General features: G+C 32.0%; 3 protein-coding genes across 4 annotated transcripts; all 3 read left to right on the forward strand.

The window, feature by feature from the left end:
- The first annotated feature begins 5405 nt into the window (after positions 1-5405).
- On the forward strand, positions 5406-7361 carry LOC105146787 (nuclear receptor-binding factor 2). Its single transcript, XM_011057291.2, has 3 exons — positions 5406-5562; positions 5879-6132; positions 6365-7361. Exons 1-3 carry the CDS (start codon positions 5539-5541, stop codon positions 6855-6857), a joined length of 771 nt encoding a protein of 256 aa, XP_011055593.1. The 5' UTR covers positions 5406-5538; the 3' UTR covers positions 6858-7361.
- A 4054-nt stretch (positions 7362-11415) lies between these two features.
- Positions 11416-13141, forward strand: LOC147910967 (uncharacterized). The gene is made up of 2 exons (XM_087409326.1): positions 11416-11678; positions 12778-13141. The coding sequence occupies exon 2, from the start codon at positions 12778-12780 to the stop codon at positions 12982-12984; it is 207 nt and encodes a 68-aa protein (XP_087265452.1). The 5' UTR covers positions 11416-11678; the 3' UTR covers positions 12985-13141.
- Positions 13142-14407: 1266 nt separating this feature from the next.
- On the forward strand, positions 14408-25919 carry jef (major facilitator superfamily domain-containing protein 6 jef). 2 transcript variants are annotated; one of them, XM_011057292.2, is made up of 11 exons: positions 14408-15094; positions 16168-16735; positions 16972-17319; positions 17483-17604; positions 17726-17951; positions 18368-18502; positions 18706-18975; positions 19525-19783; positions 20070-20363; positions 20507-20619; positions 20906-25919. In XM_011057292.2, exons 1-11 carry the CDS (start codon positions 14694-14696, stop codon positions 21014-21016), a joined length of 2847 nt encoding a protein of 948 aa, XP_011055594.1. In that variant the 5' UTR covers positions 14408-14693; the 3' UTR covers positions 21017-25919. The 2 variants fall into 2 exon arrangements, with proteins under 2 accessions (XP_011055594.1, XP_011055595.1); XM_011057293.2 differs by having other exon boundaries at positions 14409-15094; positions 20507-20572.
- The last annotated feature ends 1354 nt before the right edge of the window (positions 25920-27273 follow it).

Here is a 27273-nt window from a genome sequence, read left to right on the forward strand (position 1 = left end):
ACCCTGTTCCTCAAGCATCCACCGAAAGACCTCCGTCGTGGACACTCGTGCTTGTGTGCGCACGCACGCACACACGCGCACGAGTATCTCCGGATACTCCTTATAACGTCTCGTACGGGAATGGTACTAACGTGCATGCATACACTCTGGACCCGCGAACGAGCTCGACAAGGGTCTGAGATGCGAGGTGAACGTCCCCCACAATATCTAAAATCTGTGCGCCCTCGCGCGCGCGCGCGCGTGCGAGCTCGAGCACGCGTGCGTGCGTGCGTGCGTGCGTGCGTGCGTGCGTGCGTGCGTGCATCATCGTTCCATACAGTTGTGTTCATCTCACGTAAAACTTGACGATGTTGACTTGTGGACGTACGCTTGTGCGTGGACCCACAAACGGATGTGTTGGTGTGAGCGCACGGTTTGTCTCTCCCTCTCTTTTACGCTCTTTCTCTTTTCTTTCTTCGTCGTATCCACGGCCATAGGTGGTAGAACGAGCCTGTCCAGTTTTCCCATGGGAACAATACCCCACGGGATATATAATAACAATGGTCACGAGCGTGGGAGACGGGTCGATCTTTATTTACCCGTTGGTTTTTCGTTTTTCTTCCACGTCCCATCGCCCATCCTTTTTGTTTTACTGTCCTCTTCTTTATCCTTCCCCGTTGTTTTCCCTCGTTCTTTCTTGCGCTCTGTTTCTCCACCTACTTCTCATTTCTTGCTCCTTTTCCTCTCTATCTCTGGACTGCATCCTTTCTCTCTTACTCGTATACTCATACGTGATTCTCATCCGCGCGAAACTATTACGATTTCACGTGTCACTCTTTAGATCCACGCGAATCTTCATCATTTTCTCTTTCTCCGCTATCCTTCCTCGGTCTTCATGTACCTCTTTCTCTTTAGCACTCCCTTTGAGGAGGTAGGGCACACGAATGTGGGAGGGATGGTTTCCGGTCGCCCACGTGCCCTCATGACGACCACTTCGTCGAGGTATCGGGAAATCGAGTAAAACATACTCTCGCGAAATCTCTCGAAGAAGTTACTGATATAACATATACGAGATATGATTAAGCCACTATAATAATATTAAAGAGAATATATAGCGAGTTCACTCGAATCTTAGACCCAATTCCATCAATATAAGGCTATAACTTTAATGTAACCTTAATCTCGGTTTAACTTATTGTTTATCTTTTTTTCTAATTCTAAAAGTTAGAAAAAGATAAAGAATAAATTGAACCGAAATTAAAATTAATTTTATATCAATAGAACAAAATCTTACGTTATATTACGAAATTTGATTCCATTTCACTTTATCTGTCAATGATATAATTTATCAAAGGCTTTAAATAAAAAAAAATTTTGTCCCTCCGTTGTTAGCTTCAAGTCGCCTTTTGTGTTTGCTGTGTATCTAAAATTTTATATTTTGTATGTAACAAATTTTTCATTTTTTTATTCAGTCGTGTGAAATAGAGGTTTTTTATTGCTGCACTAAAACTTTCCTTCTTGTTTTGTCAAACACATACAGAGAAAAAAAAACACAATGGTAACAACTATTAAGACAATTATAGATTTTATATGTAGAATTATAATGTAAACAGTATTTTTATTAAATAAACTTATAATTATTCTAATATTATTATATAAAATACTCACCTATAATATATATGTATATGTATGTGTGTACAGTAATTCTACATATAAAACTTGCATAGCTGTTACCACTGTTTTTCTCTGAGTATACATACTTACTTGAAGTACAAAGAGTGTACACTATATATATATATGTATATATATATATATATATATATATATATATATATATATTTTAGCTACAAGAAACAGACCTGAAGATGCGAAACGAGATAAAGCAGAAGTTTCTTTAAGAATACAAACGGCGCAAAAAGTAGGTACACAATCGTAAAGTTATGTAAATATGGAATTAAAATATTTTATCTACATTCGCGTGTGACCAGGTAAATTTGTTCTCCCGAATTAGACAAATCTCATACCTTGTCGTGAGACACGACGGGTGCGTTGCGCACGTAGAGATACGCAAATATTAGACCCCATCGCGCCCCACTACGGTAGCGGGCTGTTGCGCCAAGACTCACCGTTTCTAAGCTCCTATCTATACACCTGAATCGAGAGGATTTTCACAACGACGCCAGCCGATGAGAGAAAAGGAGAGAGAGAAGGAGAGAGCCCTGACTAGATTGTCGCGTGGGCGACCGGAAACCGTACCTTCCTACCGTCTTTGGTCGTCACTCGACGGCTCCGCGAGAGAGGGGAAGTGAAGAGAAGGAGAAGGCAGACCGGTCAAGAACTCGCCATATTCTTCGACGTTCTTCTGCCGATACATCGACTGTACGCACAGGCGGATCTCGTGCGGGACAAACGCGCGATATCTTCGCATCAAGAATACATAAAAAATCCTTGGGGGTGGAGTGGGGAAGAAAACGTTTTTCTTTCTCAGTAAACGATTACGGCAAAGATTGCGGCGCAAAACATTATTCCAAAGCACGATCTTGGACTGGTATTCATAGTCGATTTTTCTATTTGAAACTGTTACAGCCTTTGGCCCAATTTTTTATTGAGCTTAATCTGATGTTTTACTTATTTACTTTATGACACCATCATAAATGAAGCCCATCTTGGACATCAGGTCTAATAATAAGTTAATAAAAAAATGAAAAACCGAGTCTTAAGATATCAATCAGAGGAATCGATATATTAGCATTAAGACATTACTTAAAACTGTCTTAAAGTAAGAACGGACTACAAATTCCGCTCTTGTACTTAATATTGCGCGGGCTATACATTTGTTTCTAATTTTTCAGTGATTTTCAAATTTTGAATTCCTTTCGTCGCGTACATCCAGTCGATCGCTCCCATGCAGCACAGACTTCCAAGGAACGTTTTAAAAATGTCCCTATGTCCTCCTCTAAACGTAATTCGGATAAAGTGTGCTGTATGAACTGCTACCGGGATAAGCAGGGCGACCGGGCGGAGAGGTGGCCGGATTGAGAAACAAGCCTGGATTAATGGGCCGGCCAGCCGGATCGGCCGCGGCGGAACCAATGATATGACGAAAGAAGCAAAGGATATCGCGCTTATCCTCAAATGGTAGAGAGGTGATGACCTCGATCCTACGTTCGCGCGTTGCAAACGCGCTGCGCGGCGGCGCGACGTCGCGCCGGCATGCATATCGTTCCCCGTTCCCGTTCCTGCACCTCGTTCCGCCTGTTTTCTGCCCCGGCCCGATCTGACTGAACGTTCTCGACCGGCCTGCCCACACAACACACGCGCCCGCCGCGCGCGCCTGCCCTTCTGTCAATTATATTTACTATTTCATTCATACCGCCGACTCTTGGTTCACGGGCCGTGCCCATTCACTAGAACAACCACCTCGTGCCGCGCACGCGCGGCAATTGGCTAGGGAACGTGATTATCGGATAATCTTTCGCCACGTAAAAATTGAAAGCTTGTTTTCTTTTGATAATAATCCTGGTTCGCCTGTTGACAAGTTCTCAAATTTCGAGTTAATGTATTAATTATATTTAATTGTACGATATTTAGAATGTCGAGATAGATATATAATTATTATATAATTATTAAGAAATTTATTAATTGTTATATAAAATTTTTATGTAATGTTATTATTGATTATTTAGATATAGGCGGCAATTAAAATAAAAACTAAAAAATAACATGTATTTATAAATAGATATGTTTTTTAATATATATATATATTTCTTGGGCTTTTGCAATTATGTAAACAGTTTAAATTTATTAATATATAATCAATTTTTTACAATTTTAAACTTCTTTTTAATATTTTTATTTTGAACGATTTACATTTTGTGTCAGAATTTAAGCTAGAATTCTATTTATAATTTTATAACATCAAATTTTTAATATTATGTAAAATTATATACAGAATTTTATTTTGTAATTTAACGCAAATTATAGTTTATCTAAAGTAGGATTTAATTTCAAATCTAAATTTTATTAAATCAAACTTTTTCTAAAATTATCGGTTTTCTATACATTTTTTTTATTTTAAATTATTTATGAATCAAAAAAATAGTTATCATAATATTTTTATTAAGGAAAAATCGAAATCTCATGTTTATTTAAAATTATAATCATATAATTAAAATTAAAACCATGAATTATAAGATACATGTACTTATGTAATTTTCATAAACGATAATAATTTACCGATATATTGTAATATAAAAGTTTGTGAAAAAATTATGAAAATTTTTACTCTTTACGTACAGTAATAATTTTTTAATTATTGATTTTAATTATTACTTAATTCTGCGTACAATGTATTTGAAATCGATGAAGTAAGAGAAAAATATTATATAATTCATTTACGTCTTACTTTCTTATTTCACTTAGGATAAATGCTACCTTATTTGTATTGTGTGTAAAATCTACTACTCTAAATATCACATATGTATAGTAAATTTCGTATGAGTTTACATGCGTAAAATCCTACATGACATAACATAGTTTTTTTCAACATTTGGAAGAAACTGCAGGAGAAAGACACATGCAAATGATGAAATAACTAAACTGATATAATAACTTAAAAAAAGATAAAGCTATTTGATTTAAAAAAATAAAGATAAGGAAGGAATTACAAGAACCATGCTTCCATTCAAAATATTGAAATTCTGTCAACAAGATGGCGTAATCAAACAGAGAAAGATTTGCTAGGGGAAAAATATTACTATAACTAAAATATCTAGGAAACCATTTCCTATTGGATGTCGAAATATCGAACGTTGATTACTGGACGCAATATTAATTCTTGTACAAATAAATTTGATTTAGCTAAAATATTAATTAATATTTTATAATTTAATAGTTTAATTCTTACTGTGATTGGTTGATTTGATTGACAATTTACTTCATGCGACAGTCACGCTATAATCAAATCGACCAATCACCGTAAGAAATGTGGTCTTATGTTTTAGAATAATTGATCGGTAATATGCTTACGATCTTACAATTATTATGACTAAAATTATTATGACTTTTTTACATCTGATGAATTTTATTTTTAAAATATTTCAACAACAATAAAAAGTCTTAAGAATGGCTGCTATTTTAAAATTCTTACGATTGGTCATTTACCGTTTGCCTTTGAGTTAGGCCGGGTTCACACATTGACGGAAAAACGGAAAGCGGAAAAGCGGAAACCAATCAGAATTCTTTCTCGCGGAAAGACAGAAACAAACAAGTGAAATGTACCGTCTACTACTACTGCAAGTTCCGGTTGGCTTCCGCTTTTCCGCTTTCCGCTTTTCCGTCAAAGTGTGAACCCGGCTTTATAACTCTTATAATGGGTCATCTAAAAAGTATCCGCGGTATTTTGTCACTAGACATATGATCATCAACACACATCTAGTGACAAAAAACCGCGGATACTTTTTAGATGACCCATACAATATTTCATAAATGCAGCTACATATGATCTAGGGACATTATCTGTAAGAACTTCTTGTTTATTTGATTTTAGTGATTGTAGTGATGGAGACGTCTGCCTTGAATCTGGTGAGTCTTCTTTCTTTACACAATATATTTTTATATTATTTATATATTGTATAACATTTTTACATTATTGCCAATTATTGCACGTCAGTACGAGTCAAATAAAGAAAAATGATCATTTAATCCTCTTTTAGGAGAGTCGTTGATACATTATATTTTATTGAGCTAGAAATAAAATAGATACTAATAACAAAATATTAACATATGTGTTGATTTTGAATAAATCGCGAGGATTATTAGGAATTATTTCTATATATTTTATTCATTATGCATTAAATCATCAACGAAATTGATTCATAACTAATACTTTCGATCTAAGGCACATGAAAAACAGAGAAGAGCAGAAGCATTGTTGCGTGAGGGGAAGTTTGAGGAAGCAGCCAAGTGTCATGAGACTGTAGCTGATCTTCTAGCAGAGGCTCATGAGCAACTTGAATCCAGTCTTATTCATGTGCATGCTACTTTATCTTCTCAAGATACATCAAAATTTTTGACACCTGTTCATTCACTTGTCACATTGGAATCCCTCAGTCTACAACGAGATCATCATAAGAGACAAGCAGCTGTTGTCAGGTATATAATATTTATATATTTCTATTCTTTTCAACTGAATTTTCTACATTATGCATCTCTTTCTTTCTTTTCTTTCCATGTTTGAGGAAAAAAAAGGAAACATAAAAAATTCAATTGTCAAAAATTCAATTAATAAGACCAGATTATTTCCAAATTATCTATTTTACACAGCTTATCATTTGTGTATATGATTTTCTATTTATTAATGAAAAAAATTTTTCTTCATTATTAGAATGAAGCAGGCACAGTATGAGGAATACAAAACAACCTTAGAAAATCATCAGAAGGATCTTCTCAATAAACACGCGGCTAGATATAGTGAAAAAGATAATTGTGCGGATATAAGAATTGACAAGTATGATGGTTCTTTACGTCAGGCTATATATAAAACTATCGACGAACAAGATAGTCTTCTAAGTTTGATAGATATCAAGTTGCCATTGTCTAGTGCTGAAGAAAAAAGTTTCAAACATCCAAAAGACACAGGCACTGTTATAGAAGAGCTCAGGACTGTTAACAGCCAATTACGATCTCTCGTAGGTAGCTTGCTTAGTCAACTAGAAGCAAAGGAAGAAGAAGTACGTCAATTGACAGAACGTCTTTACGCAGTTTCTGTCAATTCTAGTGATGATATCAGATCAGAAGAACATCCTCTATGTCCTCTTGATCCTTTACCTCAGTTGACACCTCTTGAAATGCCACTTTTCGATTTTACATCTACATAAAATACAAACTTTTTATATCTAAAATACGCTTCATAAATTTTCACGAAAGAACTTTAAAGTGAAATTAATATTAATCAATCATGATTAAATGCTAAAAGTACCATATTTTCAAATATATTAATATAACGAAGTGTATATAATTCTAAATTTTATATAAGGTATAGCAAAATGTAATGTGTATTTTTGTTGTAAATTTGGATAGTAAGGGAAGATGTATATGCTAAAAAAAAATGTATATATTTTTTTGTTGTGCCTCTTTAATTTATGCTGAAGATCTATTTAAAAGTTCGGCTGTGTATCGAATCAACAGTACAGAAGATTAATAACTTTAAAAAATAATTAATAATAAGTGAAGATGGATTTCTCAGTGAGTGATCAATTTGTAAATAGACGAGTTTCGAGCAAATCGAAGATTTTGCGGATGATTGTTCGACCATTGGTTCTGAGAGTATAATCCTCTGTGTAATCTGTTATTACGAAAATAAAGCAAAAATTCAGATCTAAGTGTCGCAATTATTTCATGAGTGTGGAGAAGTGCCGCGAGTGTGAGATTAATTAATTCTGCTTTTATTTATGTTTCTATATTGACTTAAATATTCTTCATTTTAATACATATTTTTTACAAATTACAAAAATATACAAGAAAAGTATGTATTATATATATATATATATATATATACGGTATACTATATATATATATAAAAATTTAATAAAACAGAACAGATATTAATACATATCTATATATATATTAAATAAATACTTGTTGGTATATATTTTTGTAATTTGTAAAAAATATGTATTAAAATTTTTTGAAGAAAGACGATTTTAAGTCACTAGAGAAAAAAGAAATAAAAGCAGATATATATATATATCTAGTCTGTGTTTTATTAAAATTTTCTTTCTCACTTTAGCCAAATATCAAACATATTATATACTTATTCACTTTACTTTAAAATATATACTAATTTTAATATGAAAAATAGACCTATGATCTTTAACAATATCTTCAATAATTAATGTCTGGATAAAAATACAAACATAAATTACTCATATCAGCTTCTTGAACTTCGTGATGTTAATAATTTGGAGTAGTAGTGTTTACAATTGATAATGTACAGCGTGATAAGAGCAAGGGACTTGTGACCCCCAGCGAAGATATGTATCAAATCGAAAGATAGTATTATAGTCAGACAAATGCTATCTTCGAGATCATCACGATCTACCGTTAATTAGGATGAGGTATATCTTGATTGATGTTCTTCCGTGAAGAGCCACCTGTATTGAAGTCAAATATATTTTCTCGATTTCTTTTTCCTTTTTCTCTTTTTTTTCTTAAAGATAATACTTCTTGCGAAATTAAATGAGATCATTTCTTCGGGTGTAAAGAGCAGACTCTGTGTCTAGGATGTATCGTGAACTTTTGACAGATATCAGCCTCGAGCTTCGTCATAAGATAAATTAATTATCATTAAAAATGGTCTTACATGTATATTACATACCGTGTTTTCTGAATAAAACGTATGAGATACAGACACTAGACACGCATTGAGTTAATGTTTAACGTGTTTTCAAGATATTAAGCCATATTAATCCAGCGTTGCCAAATAGTAACATCATTAAGTTGAATATCCGATAATTACTATTTACTCAATAAAAAGATTCTAAATGACGTGTTTATTCTTCTACGTATAACAACATGCATAGTGATGTAAAATTACAATGATCTCTAAATTCGTCGAAACTTTATAAGATTTTAATGTTTCAAATGGCATAAGATAAAATATTTTTTTTACTTTAGTTAGTTTGCCAACCAAATCAATAAATTATAAATATTACCCAATCATTTATTTATTAGTTGTAAATCAATAAATTATAAATATTATCCAATAATTATATTTATTAATTGTAAATCAATAAACTATAAATATTACTCAATAATTATATTTATTAGTTGTAAATTAACTAATAAATATGATTAATTTATTTAGGATTAATTTAATACATGCTACTTGTATAAATCTTTGTACATATTATCTTCTGTTCAAAAGATAATATCTTATACTTTGAAAGTTTTAATACGAAACCAATTTTTTTTTATCAAATCATCTTTCTGATCAATAGTATAAGACACAACATACGCATGGTTTTCTTATCGGAATTAATCGGAATTAATCGCATATCACGATCACATGTGTAGTAACGTACTTATTTACGGTGGCATGAGAGTATCACGTGAGTCTCAGCTGTGCACTCTCTGCTTATTCGCACAACGGAGAAATTTTTTTAATATCTCACTCATAACGGAGTCTTGTGAACCAATCGCAATAAGTGCGACACATTACTATACAAAATTTCCGTCGACGTAAATGCGTATCTAATTATCATATTTATGTTAAGTTATTACATGAAATACTCCACTAACGAAGAAAACATTCTATAAAATATTGATAAGATATTAAATTTTGTAAATATTTTCAGATACTTAATATTTCCAATATTTTCAAAGTACTTTTCAAGCATCGCCCTTATGGAAAAATACTATTAAATTAATGAAAAATCTATTGAAACGAAAGAGTACATATACAATATTGGATTTGAATGATTTTTAAATTATTTCCAATTTTTTTTTCGTGATCCAATAGTGGATTTTTTTCCATAAGAGCGAGTGTTCCTTTTATCGTAGATATTTGTTTTATCAATAGGAAATTATTCCTGTTGAGAGAGAGAGAGAGAGAGAGAGAGAGAGAGAGAGAGAGAGAGAGAGATGAAAATATCCGACACCACACAGTGATTTTGTAATCATGTCTTCAGATTAAAACTTCACTAAGTAATACTCAGAAATGGAAGCATACTGATTATGATGTCATTAATTTTCTTTCCTTAATTTTATTTTTTCAAAATATTACACATATTTTATAATGTGTAATTTTGTAGTAACGTAAAACTGAAATAAGAGCCGACATATCAAGAAAATTTTTATTACTACAGAGTAGCATTATTGGACTTTACCAAGAAGATAATAAAAGAGTTGAAAATAAATTATTGCATATGTCTTATTGCTAATTAAATCATAAAAATGTAAATCAAATAATTAATATGAACAAATATTACATAATTTCAAAAATTCTTATGTAATTACACTTATGTCAAATCTAATAAACAAGTATTATAATGCAGAGGCAATATATTTAGACGCTAGATTTATTGTTACGGATTTATTATTGTAAAAGATAAACAAGGTTTGTTATCAGGTTCATTTTTAGACGATATACGTTCGTTTAGATGATATACATTCGTATCTTGACTCATCTTTATGATAAACATCGGTGGAAAATTTTCTACATTCCATGATATTTTTATTTTAATTAATTTTAATTTTAATTTATTAAGTTATATTGTGCTTTATGTCCCAAGTAGAACAGAATTATAACAATGATATTACAGAATGTCATCGTGATATCATCTGATACCTAAAAATAAACTAAGTGACAAATGAATCCTAGTGATATCCTAATGATATTATATTACGACTTCTATATTCTACTTGGATGTTATCTAAAATTTGATTACTTAAATGATATTTGAAAAATTAAATTATATCACGGAAAAAATTTGTAAGATTTATCGATATTTATCTAAAGTGATTCTTAAATCAATATTTATCGCATAATATTCGATATTATAAAATATTATTTGATCGTTTAGAAGCTATATTGAGCTTACTAGATTGTTTTAAATTGTTTGAAAGGGCATTGATAATATTGTATAAAGTAATTTTACAACAATATTGACCGCATAAGGATCTCTTAAACTCTTAAACAATTCAACAAGTATAGTATAATATTAATTACTTCAAGAATTGTTCCGCCAGGAAATCAGGTGAATGAGATTTACGTAAAGTCTGTTCTTTTTCGAAGAATTCTGAACTAGTTCTGAACTAGTGAAATAAGTTAGAGCGAAACAAACTATACTTGTCTCATTTTAACTTATTACACCAGTATATACCAGTTCAGAACTGGAAGTCTGAAAAAGAAGACTTATTTTTAAACGTATCTTTGAACCATGATTTTGTATTTTATTTAAATTTTAAATATGTGTACATAAAATGAATCAAACAAGCAAATAAAAAAAACAAAGGACTTACATCCTATTTTTTACTATTTATAATAACGTGTTAAATCCTTCAATTACATTTATCCGTTTTACTATTAACGATAAGTCGTCGACCGATGCAGATGCGATACGAAAAGACGCAAAGAAAGTTTTGTTTACTGTTGTGTCAACTGGAGTGTCGTTCGCGCTACATTTCCGCATTATCTCTCATGATTTTACGTCAAGTTGTAACATCAATTTAAACGTCAATTTTGCAGATATATGTACATAGTTCATATTCCATACCATTCCGGAATTTTTACCGCGAATATACGTCAGCATTGCGCTCAGAGTTTATCAATTTGGCTTAAAAGTTGATAAATACTGAATAAGACCCTCCGCAGACACGCGCACGCGTAATTATCGCACAGCACTCTCCTTGTCTGCCCCGAGAGGACAAAAATCTTCTCCTCGATAGAAATGGCAATAATTGTGACGCGTGAGATCTCTTATCTCGGTGACGTGTGACGTTGTATTTATCGTATAAAATACCGGCTGAGCGCGACTCAGACATCAGTACTGGTTCTTACCTCAGCGAGATTAAATGAGATATAAATATATAACAGTGGAGCACGTATAACGGCTCTTGATATTCCACGAAAGCTATCAAATTGTATTTCAACGATCTAGTCAATACTTGCAGTATATTTCCAACCACACGGACGCAAAGTAAGTTTTTTTATATTATTCATTATTTTAAATTTTGAAACTTTAACGAGTCTGCAGAAATACCACTATTGTATTAACATTTAACTCAAAGACCATCCTTTTAATAAACGTGTCACATCGAGATCATACATCTTTGCTTATTGATTATATCTGCTTTCTAATATCCTGCGAGACAAAGGATACGTCGAGCATTTCTCCTTTCCATATTCGCTCAATGAACAATAATCAGGAAATGATCTCTTATTGTCTGTTTTTTGTAATAGACATTCGAATCTTTTTCGACATTTTTAAAAATAATTATTGCATTGCAATAATTATTCAAAAATTAATAAATTGTATTTATAAATGCAAGACTCGAATTGCTTTGAATATTAGGAATTATGGGAAACCGAGCATTTCGAAAAGTTTTAAAAGTTTTTCCTGGAAACTCTTGAAAGTCTTGAGTGCCTAGAAAATTTTTCTTCAAAATGTTTAAATTCCTGAAAATTTCAAATTTTAAGAAACGTATTTCAATGTCTGTACATAAAGTAGAGAATGGAATAAAATAATATTATAAAATGTTGAATAAAAAAGAAGCAAAAGAAAAAAATAAATTTTCTCAAACATTCAAAATTTTCAAAATACTTAATACATTTTAAATTCTTTTGATTTAAAACAATGAAATTATTAACTATGTCTGTACACATAAAATTGAGAATAAATTAAAATAATGATGTAAGATATTATATAAAAAAAATATTTTCAAAATGTCTCAGACATTTAAGATTATTAACGCATTTAAGACAAAATATTTAGACTTTTAAAATCTTTTTAGTTTCAAAAGATATTCTAAATGATTCGAGATTTTTATCATATATTTGCAATCATTCAATATTTCTTATTATAAATCATCGCTACGCTCATTTAATTTGTGCTACAAAAAGCTTTTCAAAAAAGATTTGTACATATATAATTCAACAATTAAAATCATTACTTTCTCTTCTGCAAATGTTTGTTCTTTCATTAATAAAGTTCTTACACACGCACATATGGACACACGCATTAACTATTTTTTATATTTTTTAAGAAATATGCATTTAACAAAACAATTTGTTCATAGATGCTGGTTGGTGGTGCTGTTAGTTACGTCGCTGGAAAGCAGGCAGTTCGCACGGTTTATTGGCGAACTGCGAGCAATGGCCGTCTTTTGAAGACAGCGAAAATCTGCATGTTTCAAGGACCGCCCAAACCCGCGAGATCGTCAACCATAGCTTCTTCGGCGTGTCCTGCGCAGTCACATATGAACCTGATACCTAAAATTATTTAAAAGCTACGACAAAGCCGCATATTAACATAAAAGTTATTTGTTATATACGGCGAACTGTACATATAAAAAATTATTGACTATTTAGTCTCACACAAAAGACATATTTATAAAGTACTATGACGCAATGAAGTAAACTATTATTTATTTCTTCCATAAATATCGTTATTTTTAATTTTACCCACATGCACACAGACACATATTCAGCTAACGCTAAATATTCTTGAAGGATTCCGTAAAAGATATTTAAAATCCCAAAAAACATTCCAAGAGTATTTCGCAATATCTCTCTCCCGAAATATTTACGAAATATAAAAACAACATTCAAATATCGGTTAAAAATTCCATTTACATATAATTTTTCCAGAAATTTTGAGTCCGATCGAATTACCTTTTAAAGAAAATTTTATTATGAAGAAGATATTTCAAGTGTTTTCATTTTGCAATCCAATTTTGGGGCAAAGGCAAATTTTGGACCTCAAAGACAAATACTGTACATCTTATATACGAGTAAATACTCTCTGTCGTGGTTCTCTGGCAGAGATGTGTATAATTGCTCGCTCACGAGTGATTTTCGTGATATGTACAAAGAGTATTTATACAATATTCTAAACATTTCATCACATTTTCACATTTTGTAACAATTCTTTTATTGTTCCGGAATATTCGGCACATTGAGAATAATTACGAATTGAACTCTTTATGAATATTTAGAATTAGCTAAGTACACATCTCTACTTTAAATATTATATTTAAATTATTACTCGATATTTTGAGAAGATTATAAGGTGATATACACACAAATACATACACATACACATATATACATAAATCGCGCTAATTTTTATGACGAATCCTTTGAATTTAAAATCAATTTTTTAGTAACAGTATTAATTTAACTTCCGTGTTATCACTAATTAATAAAGAAAGGCCTTTGACAGATTTTATTTTAGAAAATATCAATTAAAATTGTGTTTTGTAAACATATTTCTTGAACTTTTTGTACGTGTGGTTGAATAGAATTTTAATTTCTACTTAGCGCTATAAACTACAACGTAATGTATATCAGAATATTGTAACAATATGTTGATTTTTTGTACATTTTCATCAAGTAAAAATTAGTTCAAATAATCTGTCTTTTTAAAATTTAAATACGTTTTATCTTGTCTGAAAGAGTCTTGTGATTGACGTAATGATTAAAAATGCAATTGGATAAAATTTGTTAGCTTTTGTTCTTCCATTTATCGAAGAGAGAGAGAGAGAGAGAGAGAGAGAGAGAGAGAGAGAGAAAGACAAAGATTGCAGAACAATAAAACTGGAAGAAAAGCAAAAATAGTATCTGCCGAAATACTTAACGTCGATATGGCATTGAGACAATATCGCGTCGGCAGGGGTAGTAAGAGGGTAAAAGTTACGCCGCGCCGGCGCAGTAGCATGTTTATTGATTTTGCAAGCAAAGCTACCCCATACAGCCCGACATCGATTCAACCGCGAAGAAGAACCGAGCACCGGTTTGACAGTCGATATAATCGGAGAGTCCAATCCGTTCGACGAAAAGGGTGGAACGGTTGCTCGACGGTGAACGGATCTCGCGGTGCGTCTTGTTCGGTGTGCGAATGTAACGGGGGGTTGCGCATTTCATCTGGTGATTGGGGAAATACGCTCCGACGGGCGAGCGTTTCCGTATTCCGCGCGAAAGCGAGCACGAAATCATGCAGAACTATGGACACGAGGATTACGACTATGGTATGTCGAACGATGCCCAATCATCGGGCAGAGTTCTCCCTCAGATGCCGAGCTCCAGGCCGATGGTGGATCCGCAGGCTGAGGGTGAGGTCGATCCCTCCATGTACCCCCAACCAAAAGAGGCCACGCACAAGATTCGCGGTAAGAGCGACATCCTGGAGTACCTCTTCGGTGCCGTCGACCAGGAACTCCTCACCGTGAAGACTTTCTATTTTTTCTTCTATTCGGCCTTCGGCTCCCTATTTCCACTTATGGGGGTGTATTTCAAGCAGATGGGCATGAATGCGGGTCAATGCGGCCTTCTCATCGGTCTCAGGCCGTTCATTGAATTCCTGAGCGCTCCTTTCTGGGGTTCCTTGGCCGATAGGTGAGGCCGTGCTCTTTTCTTTAAAGTGAATTATTCTAACCCGTTAAAAGTTGCTGAACAAGAACACTATTATCTCGTAAAGAAGATAACAGTACAGTTAGTGGAGGTCATTTTGAGTCGCACTGTTCGAAGTTAAATGCTAGTTAAAGAAATTGTCTTATCAACTTGAGGTCATTAATTTTTTAAAAATTTGGAATCTGCATATCTGTCACACATATGCATTATTTTTGCTCGAGAATGATCTGTGACAGTTGCCTATATATTAATCTTAATATATTTTTATTATGCAATGAGAGCTATTAAAATAATTATAAAATAATATGTTGATGAAAAAGAATCTGTACTAAGAAAATTTTTATATAATTACGAAAAAATATTTAATGATTTAAAACGAATGATCACTTTTAAAAATGATTTTTTTTTAATGTCTCAATCGACACACTTAATAAAATTTTATTTAAATTTTATTTAAATTTTAATAACTGACTATCTTTCTAGTGATATATAAAATACATAATTTTAATAAAATTATCGTACTTTTTAATAAAGGCAGCGACATCTGCTAAAAATTGAAACAAATTTTTATAAAAAGACAAAGATTACTAAATAAGAAACCACGCAGAAGTTGGTACGCAATTTATAAAATTTATTATATTGAATTAAAGATTGAAAACATGTCGAATTTTTATAATTATTTAACATAAATTAGAAAATAAAATAAGACCCGGTTAAAAAAAAATAGAAGACGTAGAAACAATATTTGTAAAATCTAAGTTTTTTTCCATAATTGTAAACAAAAATTTATCAAATCCGTAAGAGATTTTGTTCGGCAAGCAAATGTTCTTATCACTCGTCTATCCAGAATGTAAGAAGGCCAGGGACATGTAAAAAAACTAAGTTATAAGCAGCAAGCGAATTGTAATATGCGTTTCTATCTAGTAGATAGATAGAAAGTAGATAGTATCTACCTAGATAGTATCTAGTAGATAGATCTTTTTGAAAATATTCATATTCGAAAATAAAAAAGACGAAAAAATAAGTGAACTTTTACATTTTTCTTTATTTGTCTATAGATGGCAAAAAGGCAAACTTCTCTTATTGGCTTCCCTTTCTTGCTGGATTATTTTCACTCTGCCGTTGGGCTTCATTCAGCCTCCGCCCACCTCTTGTATGGTTAGTACAAATGACACTCCTTATCTGGAAGCGTCTAACAGGGAACAAAGAATTGTAAAAAGATCGACAGATCTGAGTGACTTGTATTATCCCGAGAATAAAGAGGAATATTTGGAGGTCGCATCTAATGTCGTCTTCGAAAGATTACGACGAAATACGGATGATAATGAAGTATTTGATTATAAGAAGAAGCCAAACTCAAAGGAATTTAGTGCATTTGGATCTTATGACATTGAGAAAAATGATGTTAGAAAGTCTAATAAAGGTGGCTATATTATATACGATTTGAGAAACAACAGAGTCAGAAGACAAACATCTCTCACGGATAAGGATGATATCGGAAATCTCAGGTACAAATTATTATCAGAAAGCAATGTTGATAATGCGGATGCGACGGGGATCGACTTGGAAACATTACAAAAGAAAAATCGTCCAGCCGATGTGTTGGAATACAAACGTTTCATGAAGGTACAAATACCTGTGCTTTTTTATACATGATAATAAAATTTACGTACAATAGACCTGTGCATATATGTATGATTAATCTAAAAATTTCTTTCATAAAAAGCTATTCTTTAACTCTAGAATGTTATTGATATGTAAATTGCATGTACAAGAGAATAAAGTTATTATGAGCGCTAAAAGTTATCAGTAATTATTGGTTTAGCAAAAAAAGCATTAAAAAAAATATGTTTGCTTTGTAGAACGAACCAGTGCAGACTGAGAGAACAGTCCCGAAAAAGGCTTACGTTCATACCAAAACGCGTGTGAAATCACCACCGGAGAAGATAATGGTAAAACGAGATGTGGAGAAAAGGCAAACGTTTTTGGACGAGGATGACATGGTTAAAATCAATGACAATGAAGAAGAAAACGAAAAAAATATAGATGTGTCATTGGTGAGACGTCGCAGAAGTATAAGAATGTTTCACGGCCCGATTGGACCTAATCAATTGTCACCTCTATCGGTCACTTATGCTTCAAATTATAACGAAAAAGAGAATAAGGAATGGGTGAAGCCGCTTTTCAGTTCCATAGTCTACAGATTACCGGTAAATCACAAGCCTGACTCTGATTTTATTACGTAAAAATTTAAAAACAATAATTTGTGTCTGTAAAGACATAATTAATTAATATAATAAAAAAAAAAACATCTGCAAGAAGAATAATAATTTAATATTTAATAATAATTTAATTGATTAAATGTGGTTTTAGGATATTCAAAAAACATTCTTCCTTCTTTTACTGTTGGTGGTAGTCGGTGAATTTTTTTCGGCACCTGCCATAACATTAGCCGATTCAGCTGTTATTACTTTACTTGGTGAAGACGCTGATAGGTAATAATCAGAATATCATTGAAGAATAATAAGGCAATTTTGTTTTCTTTTTATAATAAAATAATTTTGGGAGGCTGTACAATATTTACATTAATTTGTAAAATTAATAAATTTTAACCAGATATGGTCATCAACGCATGTTTGGAAGTCTCGGATGGGGTTTAGCCATGTTTTTCGTTGGAATCGCTCTCGATCATAGCACCGCTTTTCCGGATCATCCCTGCAAACCTGACGAGAGAGAAAAAAATTACACGATTTGTTTTGCAATATTTAGCGTTTTAATGGGTGCCGCATTGATAACAGCAACACAAATTAATTTTAAGTATGACTTTGCTCCTGCTGAGCCGGTAAGTCTACTTCAATATGTGTACTGTAATAAAATACCGCTGTTAAAAACTGATGTATGAAAATATCAATAGGATTGTTTTTTTTTATAATTATTTCTTATCTGATAAATTTTATAAATTTTCTTGTTCTCTCTTCTTCTTTAATTAGAAATTTCGCGAGTAATTACTATGCAATAGAATAAAAAAATTTCAAATTAATTTATATCCTTTATATAGATATTATATTAGAAGATTTAATTAACTAATGTCTTACTTAAATATTAAAAGCATTGTTGGTCAGATTTTAATTTAATATTTAAAGAAAGAAATCAATCAGTATCTTTCACTATTAAATTGGCTAATATTAAATTTATGTAAGAATACCGAAATAAGATTTATTAAACTTATTAATCACCTACATCATATTTTATATATAGGAAGTGGTGAAACCTCCAGCCGAGCCAACACGGGAAGAGCAGCTTCAAAGTCAGTTATCCCAGCAACTTAATTTACCTGGGCTTCAGGATTCTTCTGCCGCTGTAGATCCAAAGCCTCCGCCTCCCGAAGGGAAGGTCTGTATCTATTTTTTATCAAGAAGTTTTAAATAGAAAGCTCTTATTACGTTTAACATTTATTAATCGACGAAGTGAAACGGAAGAATGTTGAAAGTCACACGTTTCTTCAGTTTACTTATCATGTATTATGTGAAGAAATCTTATGAATGAATTATCAGCATCGCAAATAATCTCTCGTTCTAATGATTTCCTAATTTTAGACCAAAATGTTTGCCCAAACGATGAAGGAAATACCAGAGTGGGTGACAGTGTTGAAGCAATTTAAGGATGTAAAATGCGCGTCGTTTCTTTTCGTCGCGTGGTTCATGGGATTTGGCATAGGATTGATCTTCACTTTCCTATTCTGGCACCTTCAGGATTACGGTGGTTCGCCGACTCTCTTCGGCGTTGCATCTGTGATCAATCACATTTCCGAGATCTTTGCGTACTTCTTCAGTTTCAAACTTATTCGACAGATTGGGCACGTGAAGGTAAATATAAACTTTGAGAGTAATTGCTTCCAATACATTAGCAAGCTATATTGAAACTATGTTATAGTACAAATAGAACTTCATTTATACGAACTTATCAGAGGACAAGACAGTTTCGATAACTAAATGGTTCAGATAATAGAAGTTCATTAATTCTCCCCTATTAATATTTATTAGTTCCGATAAAATAGGAACTGACAGCACTGTACTTCAGATAATAAGAGCTCGGCTATAAATTCGATTATATAGAGCATGAACTTGTATTCATATAAATGGAAGGAAGCAAAACAGAGAGTTCTACTCTAATTGAAAATTTCAATTATAAAACTGTTTTACGTTTTTTCAACAAATCCCATTTTTCAAAATTAAAGAAATCTTTCAAAGAAAAATGATTGCGCGATTTTGTTTTAATATTTTGATATATTTTTAATTTACATATCAATTTTGTGTTTACAATTTAATATAACATCTTTTATACAACAAAGATTAGAAAAAAAATGTCTGGTCGCCCTTTTTCACGCTTTGATAATTATTATTCGTACATTTCAGGTATTGTGTCTGGGTCTGGGCGGAAATGTACTCCGATTTCTCTATATATCCTGGCTGAAAAATCCATGGTGGGTATTACCCTTCGAATTTATTCAGGGTATCACGCACGCGGCAGTATGGGCAGCGTGCTGCAGTTATATCGCTCATAATACACCGGCACAATTGCGTTCGAGCGCGCAGGGTGTTCTTCAGGGACTTCATCATGGACTTGGAAGAGGTTGCGGTGCGGTAATTGGTGGCATGTTCGTCGCAGCTTATGGTAAGCTTTTAATATTCTATATCTCTCTTTTAATATTTAATATTCAATATACAGATGAAACAATTATTAGCTCTTTGCAAACGATTATTGATTTAAGACTTAAATGACTTCAGGTTTACATAAAATTCAATTTTTCACACATTACAAATTATTTCAGCATCAAACATTTACATTTAAAAAATATAATAATATTAAATTTAAAAAATTTATATACAATAATATTATATTAATTTATAATAATGTTCATTGGATGACAATCATCGAGTGTCGATGTTTAATAACGCAGGTACGACAGCGACTTTCCGAGCATACGGTCTCATCTGCATCATCGTCCTAGCAGTCTTTGTGTTCATCAATTTCTACAGAAAGGATACTGGTTTTGTATCCGAGCTACCGCAGACGGAAGATCCGCATCAAGTAGCTGAGGCTACTCATTTGGCACCGCACGGTGTACCGAGCAATGCAATACCGCGTGCCCTCAGTTCTACTCGTTTGCACGAACTGGCTAATCAAGATGCTGGCTACGGGGCGACTTATCAGACCGCTGGTGGAAATCTCGCGGTACCCGGTGCTAACGGAGGTAAGGAATCATTTCACTAGAAAAGCAGAAATTTTCTTTGTGAGCGAGACGATCGAGTGATATCATCTCGCCTCTAGATTATTTATAATACTTTAATTTACTGCTTTATCGTTTAATTTTTTTTTTATTTTTCACTGACGCAGGCCCTGGCAACCCAATGAACCCATTCTTAAACGGCGGAGGTGGCGGCGAAGGTGGATATAATTACGGTATGACTGGCAAGGGAGAGGACGAGTATATTCGTAGGAGCTTCCAGGTTCAGTAAAACCATTCTCATTAAAACGTCCGGCAAAGAGAGGACGCAATATTTCTGTCGATAAGAGAAAAAAAAACAAAACAAACGAAAAAAAAAAAACAAAATGATACAAAAACGGAAGGAAGACGCTGTCGGCTTTATTGCCCGCATCTTTTACGAGAAGCTACACACTCGCTGAACAAGAAATCCTATCTATACTTTGCCACGAGAACAAATTATTTATATTCCAAATCCGATATGCGTTACTTAGAGACAATTGATGATATATAACTTTCCTGTTTGATAGATCTACAGTGAAGTGGTCGGTAGGGAATTCGATGTCGTAAAACCAACTATCCAACTACACGCCCAACAACCATGCACCAATCCCTTTCATCAACACGACTACGACTGGTAACGACTCGATCTGTCGCAATGCCGCGGGTTGTTCCCCACGACGATATACTGAAATGTGAATGCTTAAGAAGACATTATACTGAAATAGTAACATAAATATAAATATCCATATGGATAGGTACGTATGCGTGCAAAGGAATCCACGTGCAAAGCACGTATAAGCATGTATAAGACAAATGTGTAAGATTAATGAACTCGAATAATTCTATGTATTTAAACTTTAAAAGTCTTTACAATTAAAGTCGACTTTTCCGTGGTCGGTATATCGTGAAGGATCATTCGTTGTAAGATTTCTAATATTTTAAGGAAACATTAATGATGCTCTTTTGTAATTTAAATAGTTGTTGACACTGTAGGCTACGAAATGATTGACTTCGAATTTGACCAAAAGAAAATGTATCGTTCAGGCTTTTATACATATATATATATATATATATATATATATATATATATATATATATATATATGTATACGTGTGTTGCACGTGGAGACATAATATCGTGCATGCGTGTATATGAACGTACGTGTGGTCCGCCTTTATGCCGCCGTTGTATGGGATGTACCGAGATATGCGATGTGATAAAATATCTGTGTGAACAAGCGAGAAAAAAAGTGAACCAACGCTTCTGATATCCCCCCCATTCGATAGATCTACTAAATCTGACGATTTGTCGCTACCCTCCTTAACTTATTCTGTTGTACGGTTCATTTTTTTTCAGTATATTATTTGTTGCTTCCTTCTGACTTTGTAAACGAATGTTCACGAGTCTAGGGTATCAGGGAATTAGTGGTAAGACTAAATCCAATTAATCGAAAGTGCCTATCGAAAGTTTCCTGATGCCCTGTGCGACACGTAAGTTACTTTTATTTGTGCTCGACAGTTTATCTTTTACCTTCCCGTATGTATAATTAAGAAGAAAATAGTAATCCAATCTCGAATCCTGTCGAATTTATTATAGTTTGAATAGTTTTGAATGTAAGACCACGCTAACGCTAATACTTCATTCGTCATGTGACAAATTTTTCAAGCGTATTAATTAGCTACAAGATAGAAGATTTCTATAGAAACTCAATAACTCCTTTATCCAGCAGTCAGTTTAACATGTGCTTAAAAAATTTATTGTATAAATGAAATACTAACTATGATTAATATTTCATTTGTCGTATGACAAATTTTTCAGTACATTGCAGCATTGATTGGTTATAGAGAAGTTCTATTCTTGAGTTCTATTCTCCAAAGAGTTTCTATTTTGTAGCCAATCTATATACGACAAATGAAATATTAATCTAAGAGTTACGAGACAACAAGATAACTTTCTATTATTCGCGCGAATATTTATTTCTCAAAATATCCAGAATATCATTCTATATATATAATAATAATACTAAAGGATATATATGTATGAGAAATATCACCAATAGGAGTTTCAGCGCGTTATTAATTTTTTTTAATCTTTATCATGTTTCAGTCCTCGAAATTCTCTTAGGATTGAATTATTGATTTTTTTAGACAATATTTTTTAACAATAGCGTTTTAATGACATTTGTATCAGGATAAAAGCGAGTTAAAATGTCTTTATAAAGAAAGCATTATATATATTTATATTACGTTATCATATAATTGTTTTGTGTTGTTATATGTTATAGATTTATAAATATAGTTGCGTTTTACAGAAAAATATTCAAGTAGCAATTGATGTTTGCACTACAACAAAATAGTTACATCGCACTCATGTTTGAAAAAGCCACTCAATTGTACTTAAAACGGTGGTAGTCATTAAGAAAAATGTAATATGTACGATTTAATGAATGAGATTTCATTTAAACAAAACGCATTTAAATCGGCAGAAACTAAATAGAAAATTAATATACAAAAACTTAGGAGGCCTGCAAGATTTGATACGACAAATACGAGAAATACAAAACGATCGATAATAGATTTAACGATCTCTAATTTAAAAGAGGACATGTATGAAATTAAATTAATTAAAAAGATAATTTCCGTCACACTTGTAAATATTCTACACACTCTTAGATATAGATTTTACTATTCACACTTGTTTTCTGTTTTTAAACAAATTGTTGATCGTTATTTATAGTCCACGTTACGACTATTTGCATTAACTTCTTAGAATCTATTAAATGAACTCTATCTATTAAATACTTTTATTGTGTGTATAAGATATATGTTGTGACAATTGTATAATACTGTTGAAAAAGAAAAACGAAAACTTTGAAGTAGTAAATATATATATATATAAAGATTGTAGCAGCACGATTTTATCTACTAACGGGATCGAAAATCGAATGAATATCGCCTTCTATTTGATGTGCGTTTTTGCCGGGAAACTGCTATTACTCGAGATACACAACAAATATGTAATGTATCTCTACTCTTTTAATTCAAATATTCCAAGAGTGACTCTGCAAAAAAATTATACTATATATAGTATTTTGCAAGCCGTACATTAACCGATAGGTTCTGTTTAACAAAAAAATATATCATTGATAATTTTGCGATCCTATTTTTAAGTTTTGGACGTCATCCTCCCACTGGTGAACGTATAATTTGTCACCTTCTCGACGCAAATACAGTTTGTGAGATATCGGAGGAGTGTAACGCCATAAGTGACATTTCTTGTATCGGTCATCACACACATCGATGTTTTTGTGAACAACCAGATATTATATAATGTTATAAAGACTGAAATAAAATGTCTTACGCACGTAGCGACCGATTCAAGAAGGCACTTTGGACACGCGTGTGCGCGTATTTGTATTATAAATTATAATATAATTATATATAATCACAACTATATATATACATATATATATATACACACATATATATATATATATATATATATATATATAATATAATGTACGGTGAATATCCGAATGTGTATCTATATATCGTGTATGTTAGCAGGGACGTTATGCTGATTAGATTCACACACCACAAAAATAGAATCGAACTATATTAATCTGCTCTTACATACACTTCTTATTGGAATATTTTACGGGATTGCTAATTCATATATGCATGTTAAAGCGATCTTTCATGGCAGAATGATTATTTCATTTATGTTTAACATACATTACGTTGTTGATACTTGAATCATGTTAGTATCTTAGACATCATCCCGATTAGACTTTTGACTGGATTAATTTCAGTTGGAATAGACTGTAACTTATATTAAGTTGCGATGTATTATAACATAACTTCGCGAACGATTTCTTCGAATTTACTGGATTATCATAGAGAGATTTAAGTGCTTAAAGACATTATGCTTCAAAAATATTTCTCGAGGATCGAAGTATCGTATATCAATTCTCATCGCCAATTCATCCGAAGATGTAAATGATGCTGCCACTGCGGCGACGTAAATCATGCATCAAACTAGATCTTTTGACACGAAATCTCTAATCGAAATCAGTTTAATGTCATCGTAGGAATCGTACGTGCGTGTAAGAGAAACAGAAATATGTATAAAAAAATGAGCTGTAAGTATTATTGTAATTCCTTTTCTTGGGAAACAGTAAACACGAAAAAAAGACAGATAAATTCTTGAGAAGATAAATGCAGGAAGTGCGTAAAAGTTTATATGTAACAACATATCATAAAGCATCGTCGTGCATAGGCTTAGTGTAGCAAACATCATGTGCTTATAATTAAGAACAGTTTCTTGCACTTACAATCGGTTTTTATTTCACCCATTAGCCGTTATATGTCTTTTATTAATCTACCTTTTCAATTTTTTTATTAATCTTTATGTTTCTCTAATTAATGACTCGCTTCCTCAATCAAGATGTAATTAATGATTCAGTGGATATAAAATATTCGAACTTTCGACACTAAATACAAATACGTGAATATTTTTTCACGCGCGCGCGATTGAATTGATTCCACAAAATTTGTAATAAGGACAAAATGTGTGTGAAGTATCAGTGACACGGGGTTTACAATAGAAGTCGTAACAATATCGTAGGATTTTAAGTCATAGAAAATTAACCAATCACAGTCCAATATGAGAAAAATAGTCGATTATTATTGGTCAATTTGGTCAATTTTTTACGACTTAAGACCCTACAATCGTTACGACTTGTATTGTAGACCCCGATTTTCCATGCTATTTCATTTTAGAATATTTAGATAACTGTGTAATTTAGCCAAACTTGATTGTCCTCTTTCGAAATTCAATTTTGAAAATTATTCGAGAAATGACTCGAATTGATGCCGAATCAATATCGATACGATTATGAGCATACGGGGGGAGCAGTCTCGCCCCTCTAAATTTTAACGGAAAAGCCGTATTAGTATTTAAGACATTAAATCAATAGACATCTAATTATAAGACATTACAGACAGTCTTCAATAAGATCTGTTCTTTTTAGTTGAAGTTCTTGTATATGATTATTATTAACTCTATATCCTTTTATTATGTTGGATATGACATTAAAAGATTTAAAAAAAAAAGCACATATAATTTTTCTGATTATTACAATTTGAGTAATTTTGACAATGAAGCCGAACTATGATACATTCTCTGAAGGAATAAAAAAATTAAAAAAGAAGAACTCAAAGAATTAAAATCAATGCAGCTATTAAAAGAAGCTGAAACTTTCTTCCCAACAGCAACGAAACATACTTTGCATATTTCTTTAGCTCAACTTTTCAATTGTGCATAACGAGTACAATTGAAAGGTCACTTAGTACATTGCGAAGGTGTATAAACCTGGTTGCGGTCAATGTCGGAAAATCGCCTCAACGGACTTTGTATGTTAAGTGTATGTAAAAAAAAAAATGATGCTTGCGAAGAAAGAGAAGCTGGTGGAAGAAGTATTAAAAAAGTTCGCTGAAGAGGCTGTAATATAGGTATGTTTTAATAAATTTTGTGTGTGAAGATAGAGTTTGACCCCTTCCCTCTTCCCACCTTCCATTCATTGAAATCCTGCGTACATCATACATAAATACGATGTAACATTGATGATAATTAACGCTTATTTCTCACTGAATTTTAAATTTTAGATTAATATATATTTACGATATTATTACACATACATATTCACACAATATTTGTACAATATTTGTACAATATCTGTCTCTAAATTTTTCTATATACTACATAATATTATATTAAAATTTGAATAAATTATGTCAGGTTATATCGGGATTCCTGAAACAGTTGAAATATTCCCATTATTATATTATAATTTAACAATAATTCAATTTCTGTAATAATAATACAGCAAAATGCAATATTGGCTGAAAATAAAATTCAGATCATCTAAAATCTGTGTAAAAAAATAAGAATAACCGAAACTAAAAAGTTAGAGATCCTATAAGAACTATATATATAGTCTTTAAAAATCACATACTTCTTTATATTGCTGTATATATCCAGGCGTTTTATTGCAATAACGCATCACTACGTAGACGTATGACGCAAATAAAAAAAAGAGACAAAATAATTGCCCGCAGAACATTTATTTTGAAACAGTTGGAATCTTTTTTCACCGAGATAGGACTTTAGATATAATCTAAAGATATAATCCAATATTTAGATCTAAAAATGTAATTCAATAAGCGCAAAGAAAATTTCCAATAGTTAAAATAACGTGGCCAATTCATAACATTTTTTTATTTTTGTTTCGATTGTCTGTTTAAGAGTATACAGTCAACATACTACAAATGCTTAAAATATCCTTTGATTAGTCAATTCGTAAAATTCTTTTCTTTTTTTAATTAAAAAAGGTTAAAAAAATACTTCGAAGCATTTGTGGTAAAACTTATTAAATCGCATACTGAAAAAATAGTAATGTGAAAATCGTTAGGTTTATTCAGATATTTTGTCTAATAATATATCAAAATTGATGCGTTGCATCAAAATATAACAATTAAAATAGGGCATGACTAACCAGATTCTTTCAATTCTTTATCTAAATGTTCATTTTATATTTTTTCTTTTTCTCACGTAAAAAAGCAATGTGAGGAATAAGAATGCACGTAATAAAAAGATAACGAAGACAGAAGGAAAGACATGAAATTTATCAATGTACAATAACATCAAAAGTAAAATATTAATCTATCTATTATTATATATATCTATTATTATTAAATATATCTATTATTATTAATTCCTTTGTAGAGATTTTAGAGAGTTTCTTTTAGAGGTAAAATATAAATTAAAATCTCATCTAACATAGAACTTTATTTTCTTAAATTCTCACAGTGAAATTAAAGTCCGTTTTTTATTA

The sequence above is a fragment of the Acromyrmex echinatior genome, chromosome 1 (assembly GCF_024713525.1).
Source record: "Acromyrmex echinatior isolate Ae372 chromosome 1, ASM2471352v2, whole genome shotgun sequence".
NCBI lineage: Eukaryota > Metazoa > Arthropoda > Insecta > Hymenoptera > Formicidae > Acromyrmex > Acromyrmex echinatior.